General features: G+C 41.6%; 1 protein-coding gene across 3 annotated transcripts in view; it reads right to left on the reverse strand.

Moving 5' to 3' along the window:
* Positions 1-12,943, reverse strand: part of FRAS1 (Fraser extracellular matrix complex subunit 1) — a 419,525-nt gene that overhangs the window by 217,030 nt on the left and 189,552 nt on the right. For all 3 annotated transcript variants that reach the window (XM_044766202.2, XM_044766201.2, XM_014865057.3), the window contains exons 12-14: positions 11,529-11,676; positions 9,917-10,060; positions 8,437-8,571 (exon numbers count right to left, since the gene is read on the reverse strand). In XM_044766202.2, coding sequence (XP_044622137.2) covers positions 8,437-8,571; positions 9,917-10,060; positions 11,529-11,676 — 427 coding nt within the window. The remainder of the gene's footprint in view (positions 1-8,436; positions 8,572-9,916; positions 10,061-11,528; positions 11,677-12,943) is intronic.

Below are 12,943 nucleotides of genomic sequence, written 5' to 3' on the forward strand. Positions count from 1 at the left end.
TTAAGTGGGGAGCTGGGAGAAGGGAAGTGGGAGCAAATTATGGGAACAAAAGGAATAGACAGGCAGACAGACAGACAGACAGATAGACAATCAAGAGAACAGCCTGGCCTAAGCCAGTGACAAAAATGGGTCATGAACTGGTAAGTATGGTTAACTCAACTGTCAACATATAAATCTCAAAAATAAGTAAAAGAAAAAAATTAAACAAGATTCCACTTTACATCAATCAAACTGACAAACTTAAGAGGAATCGTAATATCTAGTGTTGACAAGGGTGATGGGAGGCAGGCCGTCTCGTACGTTTCTAGTAGGAATGCAAATTATAACTTTTTAAAAAGAGAGTGGTATATTAATATGTGTCAAAAGCTTAAAAAAGTACATATATACACTTGGACCCAATAATGACATGTCTAAGAATGTACCCTAAACAAATATACTTATCAGAATTTCTATTAAAAATGTTTACATCATCGTTATTTATAATAACGTAAAAATTAGGAAGAAATGTCAAACAGCAAAGGATTCGCTAAATGAATTCTTGCATAGCCACAGATGGAAACTTATACAACAGATTTTAAGAGATGTTGTAAAATGATAATAAATAACATGGGGAAAGCAGACAATAAAACTATACAGAAAGCGTGATTGTACTTTTGAAAAGCAAATGCATGTATGTATGTCTGTGTACACAACACACACACACACACATTCATAAATCAGGAAGACATTTCACCAAAATACTAACAGTAGCCATTGGAGAGAGCTTGCATCAGGGATATTCACTAACTTTTTATTGTGTCTTGAATTTTACTATCAAATTATTTTGTGGAATAAACATGAATTCATTTGGTACTTAGGGGAAAAAATTACTAATGGAGGGAAAAAAAAAAAAGCCCGTAGTGCTTTTCCCTAAGGCCCATGCTGGGTAAATAGCTAGTTAATCTATTAACCACATTTATGACACAGCTGAATGATTTACCCGTCTTGGGTAACATATTTGAATTTTTAGCAGGGTTTTCTGTAGATACAGCGCCTGAATGAAAGGAATAACTTCCCAGACGACGGAGGCTTTGGCAGGTCAACATCGAGAGAGATTTACAAGCAGACTGTCCATTGGTATGCGAGTCAGAGGATAAAGTCAGGCATTCAGCTCACCAGGAATGTTCTTCAAGTTATCCTTTCTATCTCCTGCTTCTCTGCCTATACTTCTAAATCTACAACACAAGTGCAACCTAAGGGTTATCAAATGCAGTGACCACCTAGGCCTAGTTGGATGAGCCCAGTGGAACTTTCAGATTCCATTCAGCCACTGTGACCACTGGCAACCCATAGCTGCTAGGACTCCCCGGGTTGTTCCCTAGCCTCTGTTAATTAAATGGCTATTGATTTCTCCGGTGATACCTTGAGTCTGCTTGTCTAGAGAAACTGAGGAGCCAAAGGAGCGACCAGCAACCAAAACAAGCTTTTGATGAGGAGAGTTCTCAGACTTACTGGCTGCACTAGTATAGCTGCTCTGATCTTGACAGCGATATCATGCAGGTGCCATGCGCTCCGTGGGCAGCACAAATAGGGAAGGGAGGGCAAAACAAGGAGAGTGTTGGGGTGGGGAATGGGGAAGAGGGAGAAAGAACATGTGCCACACAGTCTAGCTAAAATAACTGAGAACCCTAGGAACTGGGCAGAAAGCCAAAAGACTTGTCACTAGTTTGTAATCCATAGCTGAAATATTTGAGGGTTCAGATTTGTCAGGAAGAATGGGATCTGTCTGGAAGATAAACTCCCTTGCATTTGTGGCGGGCTTTCTCTGCTGGTATGTGATACTTCTGTTCTGTCATTTGTCTTTTGGCACACACAGCAAGGGTCTATAAGCAGCACAGACAAATGCCAAACCCAGCCAGTCTCCTGCTACAGTAAAGGTCCCAGGCAAAATACCACCAGCTGCTTTTTCCTTCTTCTCTCCATTTATCCTTTACATCACCGTCCAAAGAGGGAGGGGACTTGGAATGGCACTGTCACCGGCTTCACTGGGTCTAGATTACTCAAGAAATGTACATTCTAGGAGGGCAAGCCTGTGGTCCTCCCTTCTGAAAGGCTTAAAACACTCCACAGATAGTAAGTTCCAATGATAGTTTCTTTCAAGAGTCACCTTCCAGCACTGATAAGGCATCCAACTTTCTAAAAGAGGAAGAAAATGAAGAGAAGAGAAAGAGGGGTGGGAAAAACAGAGATTCTGTAATTTTCCCGAGGCCACCAGGAATCGCTGACAGGGAGTAAATAATAGAAGGTAAATGCAATACAGGTCACTTGTAAGCCAAAGTCCAGCACGCCTGTACATTCCTCCATGCAATGGTTTATCACACTTTCTCAATCAAAAATTATTCAGAGGGTCTTAGATGTGCTTAGCATTTTGGGGAATGTATAAGACCTGTCCCTGCCTCAATAATCAGTCACTTCCTATAATACACCTTTAAAAAGTGTCTTTATAGCACTGATAGCAATGCATTCATACAGCGGTAACTAACGGAAATGATCTTGTCTATTTATTTACTGACACTCTTCTCCCATTGAGAAAGGAAGTTCCTTAATCACAGGGCAGCGTTCTGTCGGTTCACTGCTGTACCCAGTGCCTGGCACATGTAAGAGGCTGGACAAATATTCATTGCACGAACAGCATGTAGGAGACAGCAATATTACCTAAAGCAATAAGTCCTCTTTACATGACACTCAGCAATTAAGTGAGAGACCATAATTATGTAGAACACAAGAGAAGGTTGGAACAACGCACAGCATTTAAAGAGCAAAATGAGTGAAGACAGTGGTAGGATGTGCTGGGCCCTCAAACTGAGTGTGGGATCTGGCTATGAAACTGGAACCGACTCCAATTCTGGGAGATGTTGGAGAGGCAGTGGAGGGTACCAGTGTCACAATGTCTATCCCAACAGAAGAAGGAGGGCTCCTGTCTTCCTGAGGGTTTCAGAACAGCAGTTTCATAAATGCCTTTGCCAAGGGGTCAGCCGCAGGCACAGCCAGGCTAGGCTAAGCCACACGCTGGAACATAATACCAAGGCCCCTGAAGTCTTCACTGCTGTGGACCTGGCTCCAAGGCGTCCGCACTTCCTTTCCACAAACGGTTGGGCTGCTCCAGTCAAACAAAATTCCCACAAATAATTAACTCTGGAAGTTCCTCTGTTCAAACTACAGCTTTTAAATCTCAGCTAGGTCAGCATCCCATTTGTAAATTTTACAGGGTTTCTTACCCTAAGTTTCTCCTCTAAATATACCGTGATATTGGCTAAGAAATAAATGATTCCAGATTCTCATCATTTAATCTGAGCATTTAAAGAAAATAAAAGGATTTTAACTTGTGAGGAATACAGTAAAGCTTATTTACTTCTCCATAACATATAAAATAGATTTTATTTTAAATCAGATACAAATAGCACAAAACTGTTTGTTTCTTAATGCAAGGTATTTGATTTTGATTCCCATAAATTGAAAAATAAAGGAATGAATTTGATAATGACAATAGCTGCCTTTTCTTGTCCACATACTATGAGCCAGACATAATATATTTACATGTTTCAAATACCTTTTCTAACCTTCATAATAATGGTTTGATGTAGATCATACTATGCCCATTTTACAGTTGAGGAAACTGAGGTTCAAAGTGGTTAAATGACCTGCCCAAAGCCATGCAGGAGTAAGTGGCAGGGTTGAGATCCAAATGATCCTACCTCACACAAACCTGTAAAACATTCAATTGCTTGATTCTTTAAGTTTCAAAATCTAAGACCACAGCAATCAGATGTAGAATAAACTGCATAGGTTTTTGTGCTTGTATTTTTTATTTTTTTGCATTTCTGTAAGTAGCAGCTAACCCTGCCTTGATTGAGAAAGGAAAGCAAAGATGGAGTCTTACTTATCTTCATATCCTCAGGACCTCGAGCAGTGGTTAAAAGAGAATGTATGGGGGGGCTGGCCCCGGGGCCGAGCGGTTAAGTTCGCGCGCTCCGCTGCAGGCGGCCCAGTGTTTCGTCGGTTCGAATCCTGGGCGCGGACATGACACTGCTCATCAAACCACGCTGAGGCAGCGTCCCACATGCCACAACTAGAAGGACCCACAACAAAGAATATACAACTATGTACCGGGGGGCTTTGGGGAGAAAAAGGAAAAAATAAAATCTTTAAAAAAAAAAAAAAAAAAGAGAATGTATGGAGGAGTGGGAGAAAGGGAACAGGGAAGGACAATGGCAAGCAGAAATCCAGGTCTCCTAACATATATGGAGGGCTTACTAGGTGCCAGGCATCATGCTAAATGACATATGTGAATTGTTCATCTAACCCTCACAACAATGCCACACGTCAGATATTACAGTCCCTGTTTTACCTATAGGCAACGGAAGCATGGAGTTGAAGAATACGCTGTTTGGATGGCAGAGCCAAGCCTGGACTCCAGGCGGTTTGGCTCCTGAGCCTACAGTCTTAAGCACTGTGTCACACTTCCTTCTATCTCTGGGTTTGCATCTGCCATGGGGTACACAGGGCTCCATCCTGAGGCCTTTGTGAATACTGGAAGTTTTAAGTAGACAAGCCAAACATTGATACACATATAAAAATGGGCTAAATCCTACTCTTTCTCTTCTCAAAGTCTATAGTCTTATGAGGTACTTGTTTTTGTTTTTTTGTTTTGTTTTGTTTTGTTTTTTTCCTTTTTCTCCCCAAAGCCCCCCGGTACATAGTTGTATATTCTTCGTTGTGGGTCCTTCTAGTTGTGGCATGTGGGACGCTGCCTCAGTGTGGCTTGACGAGCAGTGCCATGTCCGCGCCCAGGATTAGAACCGACGAAACACTGGGCCGCCTGCAGCAGAGCGCGCGAACTTAACCACTCGGCCACGGGGCCAGCCCCATGAGGTACTTGTTTTAAACGGATCTTGCATCGTGTGTGTTAGTTTGATTGTTTTAACTTTTCTTCTTATGGGCTCTTGTATCTAGGGTTTGTATGTACTGTTCAGTGGTACCACCAGAGCAGAACAGAGGTTGACTGAAAAGAGGGATAAGACAGGCAAGAAGAATGTTCTCAGGACACGGCAACCTCAGTCTGGATCCAGATTTAGATTTAATACCAGGATTTCTAAGAGGCAATGGAACCACCACTCTGGTAGAGAGAATACAGTAAGTCCAGGACAAGTGGTACCCAAGAGCCATGCAGGAAGGGTGGAAGGTCATGTGGTGTGGTGAGGAGTGGGGCAAGGAGCATCCACACCTGAGTCAAGCCTGACCACCAGCCTTGGAGTGATTAAGAGGCTGTTAATTCCTGGAAAGGGGTCACAACAGGACAAGGTGTCAGGAGCCAAAGTAGAAGGCCAGTCCTAGGACCTGATGTCCATGGGGTCAAGAGGAGTAGGACAGGGTGGGAAATACGGATGCTGGACCAGACCCAGCTGGTGGCAAGGGAAGCCTAGGGGTTAAGGCAGAAGCCTGAGTGCCAGGCCTCGAAGGTAAGTTTTGGGCACTAAGATGGTAATTACTCCTTGACCCCACCTGATGTGGGAAAGAGGCGACTTACATATTACCTGTCTCCATTTTATAATGGTATAAAAACTGGATAGTACCGAGCCTTATGTGAAAGTGATCAAACTCCAAAGTTGGGAAGGCAGAGGAAATGAAGCAGTGGCTGGTGTGGGGTACATAATGTGGTCTATATTTACAACATCAGTCAGTTTAATCAAGCAAAAGAATACAACAATAATATTAACGGATGCACACATGAGTACATTTTTGTATGCATATGTGTATATGTGTGTGTATACCACAAAACTCAAGGAAAAAGGGAAAGTGATGAGGGCCCCTAAGGAAGCGATTCTCTGGCAAGATGCAGAGTCTTCATTCACCCTTCTCTGGTTTACCTGCTCCTACTCTTTTGTTGAAGAGCCATGTGCTTATGTGCTACTTGGCTCTGCCCCATATTTTTCACTCTGCCCTAGGTTCAACACAGTGAGCATGAATATTAATCAGGCAATTTCTGGTAACTAGTTTCCTCAGCACAGTGTTCATTTTCTTTTGGTTTTGATGGGTCAATAAAGCAGCGAATTATGCCAGTTGTAACATAAATGACCGTGTCAAAAGGAATCAACCCAGAAAAACCTGTTGTTACCGTAAAATGGTAGGCTTCTTTTTGAAAAGTTTAGTAAGCACTAGTTGAGTGACCGACTTTCAAGGTCAATGGTGAAAAGTCACCAAAAATGGTACAAACACCAATATTGCAAAAAATTCCAAAAATGAGAAAGCTTATTTGGAAAGATTATTTGGGCAGTCTCAGTGTCAAGACAGTGTATGGAAACTGATCACAAGTTTAGCTTTACTTTTTAAGATCACTCTCTCTCTCTCCTCTCTTTTCTCTCTCGCTCTTGCTCTCTTCTTTCTTCTCATTTTATGCATAAAAATGCAACCAGGCTGAACTAAAGCAAATTGGTTTAATCCCCTGGAGGGAGCATGAACAAATTTTGCCAGCAACTTTCTTCTAGAGGCATTTGTGTACGCGTACGTGGACGGAATGTGGAAGCAGTCAGCTACGTAAACCAGCAATCAAATGAAACATTACCCATTTCAAAGTGCCCTAAAACAGCATTAACATCACCAATTAAAACACTGGGCATGAGAGAAAGGAAAATGGCCCCCAAAAAAGAAAGAAAAGAAAAATATCAATACGTATGGCAGAAGGTGGAAGTGGTATGGAGGGAAGAATAAAATCTAGGGGGAATTAATCCTCTTTTAAAGGCAAATCTGTCACAGGAGCTAGCAGGAGGTCCCTTTGATGGGATAGAAGAAAGGAGAAAGAATGCATTAAATAATTTCATCAAATTGAAATTTCAGCAGTTTACCTAAATTGCCAACCATTAGACATATATAAAGACATTTGTATGTGCCCACTTTGAGCCTATTCTAAAACTAACAGGTAAACAGAACATCATAAGTAATAGACATTAAGGGTTCTTTTCTCTTTTATGGCTGAGAGTTCTATTGAAACACTGGTCCTTCAAGGATCACCAAGGGGTAGTACGTTCCCTCATTCATCAAACACTTGTTCAATAAAAGCTGAACACTACGTACAGCCCTTGATGTTGGGGACATAGAGACACAGAAGACATTTGTACAGACCTCAAAGAGCCCCCAAGCCAGACTCAGAAGCTAGTGTGCCTTCCATATTTGATAATGTGACTAGCTATAGGACAGGCCCTGATACCCTCAATCCTGCATGACATAAACAGTTCTAATCTTTCCTTTTGAGATGGTTTCCACAATACCGTGGACTCCACTTCTCAGCACAACCTGGAATGGAGGGGGCCAGCAGCCTCCTCTACACAGACCTTCACACGGCCTCAGAGCTCATTTAGCCCGCAACCCTGATGAATACCATGTACTTGTCCTCTTCTTCTATTTTCCCGAAAATCTAACCAAGGACATGAAAGAGAAGAGCATATCAGCTGACCCTGAGACTGTCCCACCTTCCGATTCTCATCACATCTCTGCCCTTTTCTGCTCAGCTGCAGAGCGTAGCTACCACAGTTCCCTGGTATGTGGTGTGACATCCAAGACCCTCCCTCTGTCCATCTGCCTTTTCAGGTTTATCTGCCACCGCACACCGTGCCTCAGGTTCTGAGCACATCTGATTGTCTGTCTCCTCCTGAAGACAACCTTAAGACTCTGCCCCTTATCTTTGCTTTCACCATTACCTCCTTCTTCCATTTCTGCATTTAAAAAAATTCATCATACATTTTTTACTTATACTCATAATTACAATCACTATTGAAAAAGTGGTCAAGTATAAACACCAAATTAAATTACGACCACTCCCACCTCCAGAGACTATTGTGATATTAAGAATTGCAACTAGATCTTAAATAAAAATAAAAGTACGCAGATAAAGCTACTAAAGTATATAGCTATTAAAGTAAGAGTAAATTTAAAGGTCAACTTTGGTTTTATTTGTCCATTTCATTATTATGATGTCATTTTCCTTGTTTCTGTTTCTCCCTGTCTCTTCAGGTGGAAATAAAGTTTAAAAAATATATAGATATATTTTCCCCTTCATTTTCATTCAAGCCCTGTGTATCTACACTATGAAGGAATCTAACTTACAAGAGAACGACAATCTTGAACCAAGTGTGAATTAAATACTGTTCCAGTGCTCCCAGGTGTGTGCAAAAGGACTTACAGAAATCACATCACATATGCACATCAGAAAAGCACTAAAACCATTATAAAAACGTTGTGTATCATCAGTCTCATCCACTGTTCTCATCCCACCAGGAGTCTTGTTCAGAGTTTCTTCTCTTATTTGAAAAATTGCTCACAACTCCTGGTGGCCGCAGATCGCCCGGAGGTGAGGGTGGCTTTCTGAGTGGCCCACCTGGCTATGGCCCAGCCAGTGATTACCTGCACAGGAGTGGCGATCTTGGTAGAAGCCGTCCCCACAGGTGGACACACACTGCCCGTGCTGCATCAGCAGGGGAGGCTGGCAGGATGAGCACTCCAGCCCACTGGTACACGTGGAGCACTGAGGCTGGCAGACTGGCTCCAGAGAAGGTAGGGAGAAAGAAAGATAAAGGGAAGCTCTGATTAGCTCAAAGACATCACCCCAGTGCTGATTCCTACACAGCCCAATTCTGAGGCTCTGGAGACACAGAGGACAAGGAAGGCAAGAAAATAACTTAAGCAGCCTTCATTTATACAGCACATATTTCATGCCAGGCACTGTATGAAGTGCTTTACATATATGAATGCATTTAAACCTCACAACAACGCTGTGAGGTAGATATTATTAATCCCAATTTTACGGTTGAGAAACAAGTTCACAGAGGTTAAGTAACTTGCCCAAGGTCACAGGAAGTTGGCATTTGAAGCCAGGCAGTTTGGCTCAGGGGTCTGTGTTCTTTTCGTCTTATCCAAAGCCCCCAGTATCTGTCCCACTCAACCATTTTACAAGAATATCCCTTGCCTCTTTTCCTCCACCATCTATACAGAGATATAAGTAACTTTCAAAAAGGCTGAAGATGATGAATCAGGAGAGAAAGGGAGAAGTGAACAATTACAAAAATGATAAAAGCAGTTAACCTTTATTGAGCCCTTTATTGAGTGACTATATCCTAGACACTATTCTAGGCACTTTACATGCATTGACACACTTAATCCTCCTAAGAACCCTCTGAGGAAGGCATCAGTGTTACCCTACTTTACAGGTAAGAATACTGAGGCACAGAGAGGTTAAATACTCACAGCCAGGGGAGGAAGCTACACACTCTTAAATTAACCCCACGAGTCAGAGATACAGGAAAATACCTGGAATTTGAGGCCAGTATGATTTGGCCTCAACCAAGTCAAATTCTCCCAGGTAAGAGCTCCTTCTCAGATATATAAAAATTCTGAAATGTACATGAAGCCACTCAGGGTCCTGTGGTAACCCTCAAAGATAAGCTCTGTTACCAATTATCTGTGTGATGCTGAGGAAGCCTGTTAATTCTCTGGTCCACAGGTTCCTAAGTTGCAAACTGAGAAAGTTCTAGTAAGTGATCTCGGAAGTCCATGTCAATTCTAAAGTTCTACCTTTGATTAACTGAGTGTTTTAATAAATGACACCACACATCCTGATGATATCACTATCCTTGAGTGTCTTCAAAAGTGAAAAATCCAGCCATGACAACCCAGCAAGTGTCTGACCTCCCCATCATCTATCTCCCAGTAAGCATCAAAACACCTGTAAAATGTTAGAAGAAAGAGACCTACCAATAAAGAGGCCAAGTAACCTACGGAGGATGTTACTACCTTCTAACGGTTTTTGGAAGTTGTGCATTTCCTGCATTCATGACCCCCTCCTTGACAACAGTGAGCCTCAGTCCATGTCTGCCTGGAGCCATACCTAAACAGAGAGCACCAGCCTGGTAAAATCCCAGACCACAGCTATGCACACACCGTCCATTCCGCAGCATCTTAGTGGGGTCGCGGCAGAGGTCACAGTGGTCTGGAGATTGAGAGCAGGTCAAGCAGTCTGGGTGGCAATGAACTACAATCAAGGGCAAAGAAGAAGAGAACTCAGTAAAGACCATATGATTTCCCCTACAACTTTCTGAAAAAGAATTTATGGGGTATTTGGAACGGCATAGAATATGAAGAACAGAAAACTCTGGAACTTTGGTATGAAAAAGGCCCAAAATAGCGAAAATGATTTCAATGCAAGATTTCAAAGATCCTCTCCTTGTCTGAAATATTATTGCTGTCTCCGGTAGCCCTGAATTGAAGACATTACAAACATTACTGAACAGCCCTATTATTGCTTCTACCTACTGGAATGCCTCTAGAAACAGGAAGGACTACCTCCACAATATATCATTCAAACAGATTCAATCATTTATGACTTCTTAGATATTCTTCTTAAGCTTTGATGCGCTTAAAAAGTTAGGACAGAAAACCTACAATTTTTTAAAAATAGTTATTACTTTCTAAAAAATATATTTTTTTCTTATTTTTCTGCAAAATTTTTCCAAAATGTCCTCCAAAATTTCAAATCTTATGCCCAGTATTTGGGATTATCCCTGAATTTAGCAGTAATTGCCAGCAAAGCACTTCTTTCAGGTTTTGAAGTTGTCAAGGACCTGATTTTCAAGATATAGTAGTACATTATAATATGCTAAATCTCTCTTTTGGAAAGCCCAGGGAGTCACTTTGGTGAAGGTACCATAATTAAACCACAAAGTTGCTTTCCTTTTCCCCTGATAAACTCTTCACAGAAAAACTGTGAATAGCCGAAGTAAGTTGAGTGCAACAAGAGCAACTGCCAATACAAAAAATTGCGACCCACAGATGAAAACAATTAATTATGAAATATGAATGGAAGAAAATGCCCCTTCTCCAAGAGAGACTAAGCCTACAGGCAAATTACTGTTCAGCCAGAGCAACTCCAGTGCTTGCCAACAATTACTATCTGGAACTAATTCAACCCCAGGTGATTTGAAAGCAGAGTTGCAGAGCAAGTAGATAAAATTTTCTTTTGGAAGAAATTAATGAGTCTTTAAACTTCAAAAACCCATTTGAGAACTCCAAAAGGAACTATCTGCTTAACAGCTCACCTTAAAAAAATGGACATCCATAACAAACTTTCAGCAACTGTTCTTGCATCTCCAACAATGGAACAGTCCTAATGCACCTATTTGCCTTTACAAGTGTTTGAACATTATGTTATTTGATTTTCACAATAATTTTGCAAGGTAGATAAGGCACATTTTACCAACAAGAAAATTAAGATTTAGAGAGGGTCAATGACTTTTGCAAGGTCACATACTCATAATCAGTTGTGTTTGGCAAATACATGGACAGAGATTAATTAGCATCATTTATTAGAAAAATTAGGAAGAAACAAACAAACCTGGGGATGGGGAGAACTAAAGAAAAAGAAGCAAGGCAGGAAAAAGAGGATCTCTGAATTTTTCGGCAATAAAAATATCTCAGCAGAAATAAATCGGACATGGACCCACCTGAGGTGCAATCTGGACAGCACCGTCCCTTCACCACCTGGGCTAGTGTGGCCACTGGACACGGCGGACAAGAGGGCTCATAGCAAGTGACCTGAGCCCTCCGGCACTCACACACATTGCAAGGGCCATCGGCCCACTTCTCCCCTTCCTACATGAAACAATAAAGAATGATGTTGTCACCAGAGTGAGAGATTCAGAGGACAGTTTGCTGGTAGAGAGCTTATAATTTCCATAAGGGGTAAAGTGAAGGTTCCTGGTCAGTACCGTGTCAAACCTAACTGAAATAGGACACTAGTAGAAGAGTCTAAAATTTAAAAGGATAGTATTTCTCCTTCTTTGTTTATAATTGGTTTATTTTCATGTAGAACCCAAGCAGAAAGATAAACTGTGACAGCAGTCTGGGGCTTCCAGAATAAGCAAGAAGCATACAACTCATTTCTCAACCTATCCCACCAAAAGAACACCAAAGGAGATTACTATGTACCTAGTGATTAGCAGGTATATTAAATATAATCTTTATAATCACAATGGGAAGCTGGTTAAAGCCCTGAACTTCCTTATGGTTACTCCAGTGAGAGTAACAGTAGACTCATTGTGTTCTTAAAATGACAGCCTTCCATGCCTGTTTTTAGTGGGCTGTAGATGTGCCGTGGGCTTTCTCACACTAAAACATTCTTCTCAGCCAAGCAAATTATGGTAATAAACATGAGTAGTGTGACAGAGAATCCAAGATGAATTATGAAGAGCGATTCCTTTTTGCTCCTATCCCACTCGCCCTGGACACAGGAAACAGAGGTTCCTCTTACCAGAATGCTTAGGGTGACAAAGGAGGCAAAACAGGAGAGAATAGAAGAGCATATTTTAAAATAAATATTTGATAAGTACTTATTAAGCCAACTGATGTTGAGCATTCCAAACAATTAATGTGACTGTAGTTAGCAAGAAGGAATGACAATGTTAGAAAAATAAGGAATGATATCTTGAGAAGGCTTTTCTTCCATTTCAAGGCAGACTAGATTCCTGGTCCCCTTATTCAGTAACCTCCAAATTTTAGAAGCTTGCTTGTGTGAACAAACATTCTTGCACTGTTCCTTAAAAAGAAACCATACAAGGGGCCAGCCCCAGAGCCTAGTGGTTAAGTTCGGAGCTCTCCGCTTCAGCAGCCTGGGTTTGGTTCCCAGGCATGGACTTACACCACTTAATGGCAGCCATGCTGTGGAAGCGACCCACATACAGAATAGAGGAAGATTGACATAGATGTTAGCTCAGGGCAAATCTTCCTCAGAAAAAAAACAAAATAAAAGAAAGAAAGAAACCATCCAATACTGTCCTGCAAACAACCGAGAGAGAACAAATACTCAGTATTGCTTTAGCAAACTAACTCCTCAAACCCAAAAGCTCTCTCTTCACTGTTG

The sequence above is a fragment of the Equus asinus genome, chromosome 3 (genome assembly GCF_041296235.1).
Source record: "Equus asinus isolate D_3611 breed Donkey chromosome 3, EquAss-T2T_v2, whole genome shotgun sequence".
In the NCBI taxonomy this organism is placed as follows: Eukaryota; Metazoa; Chordata; class Mammalia; order Perissodactyla; family Equidae; genus Equus; species Equus asinus.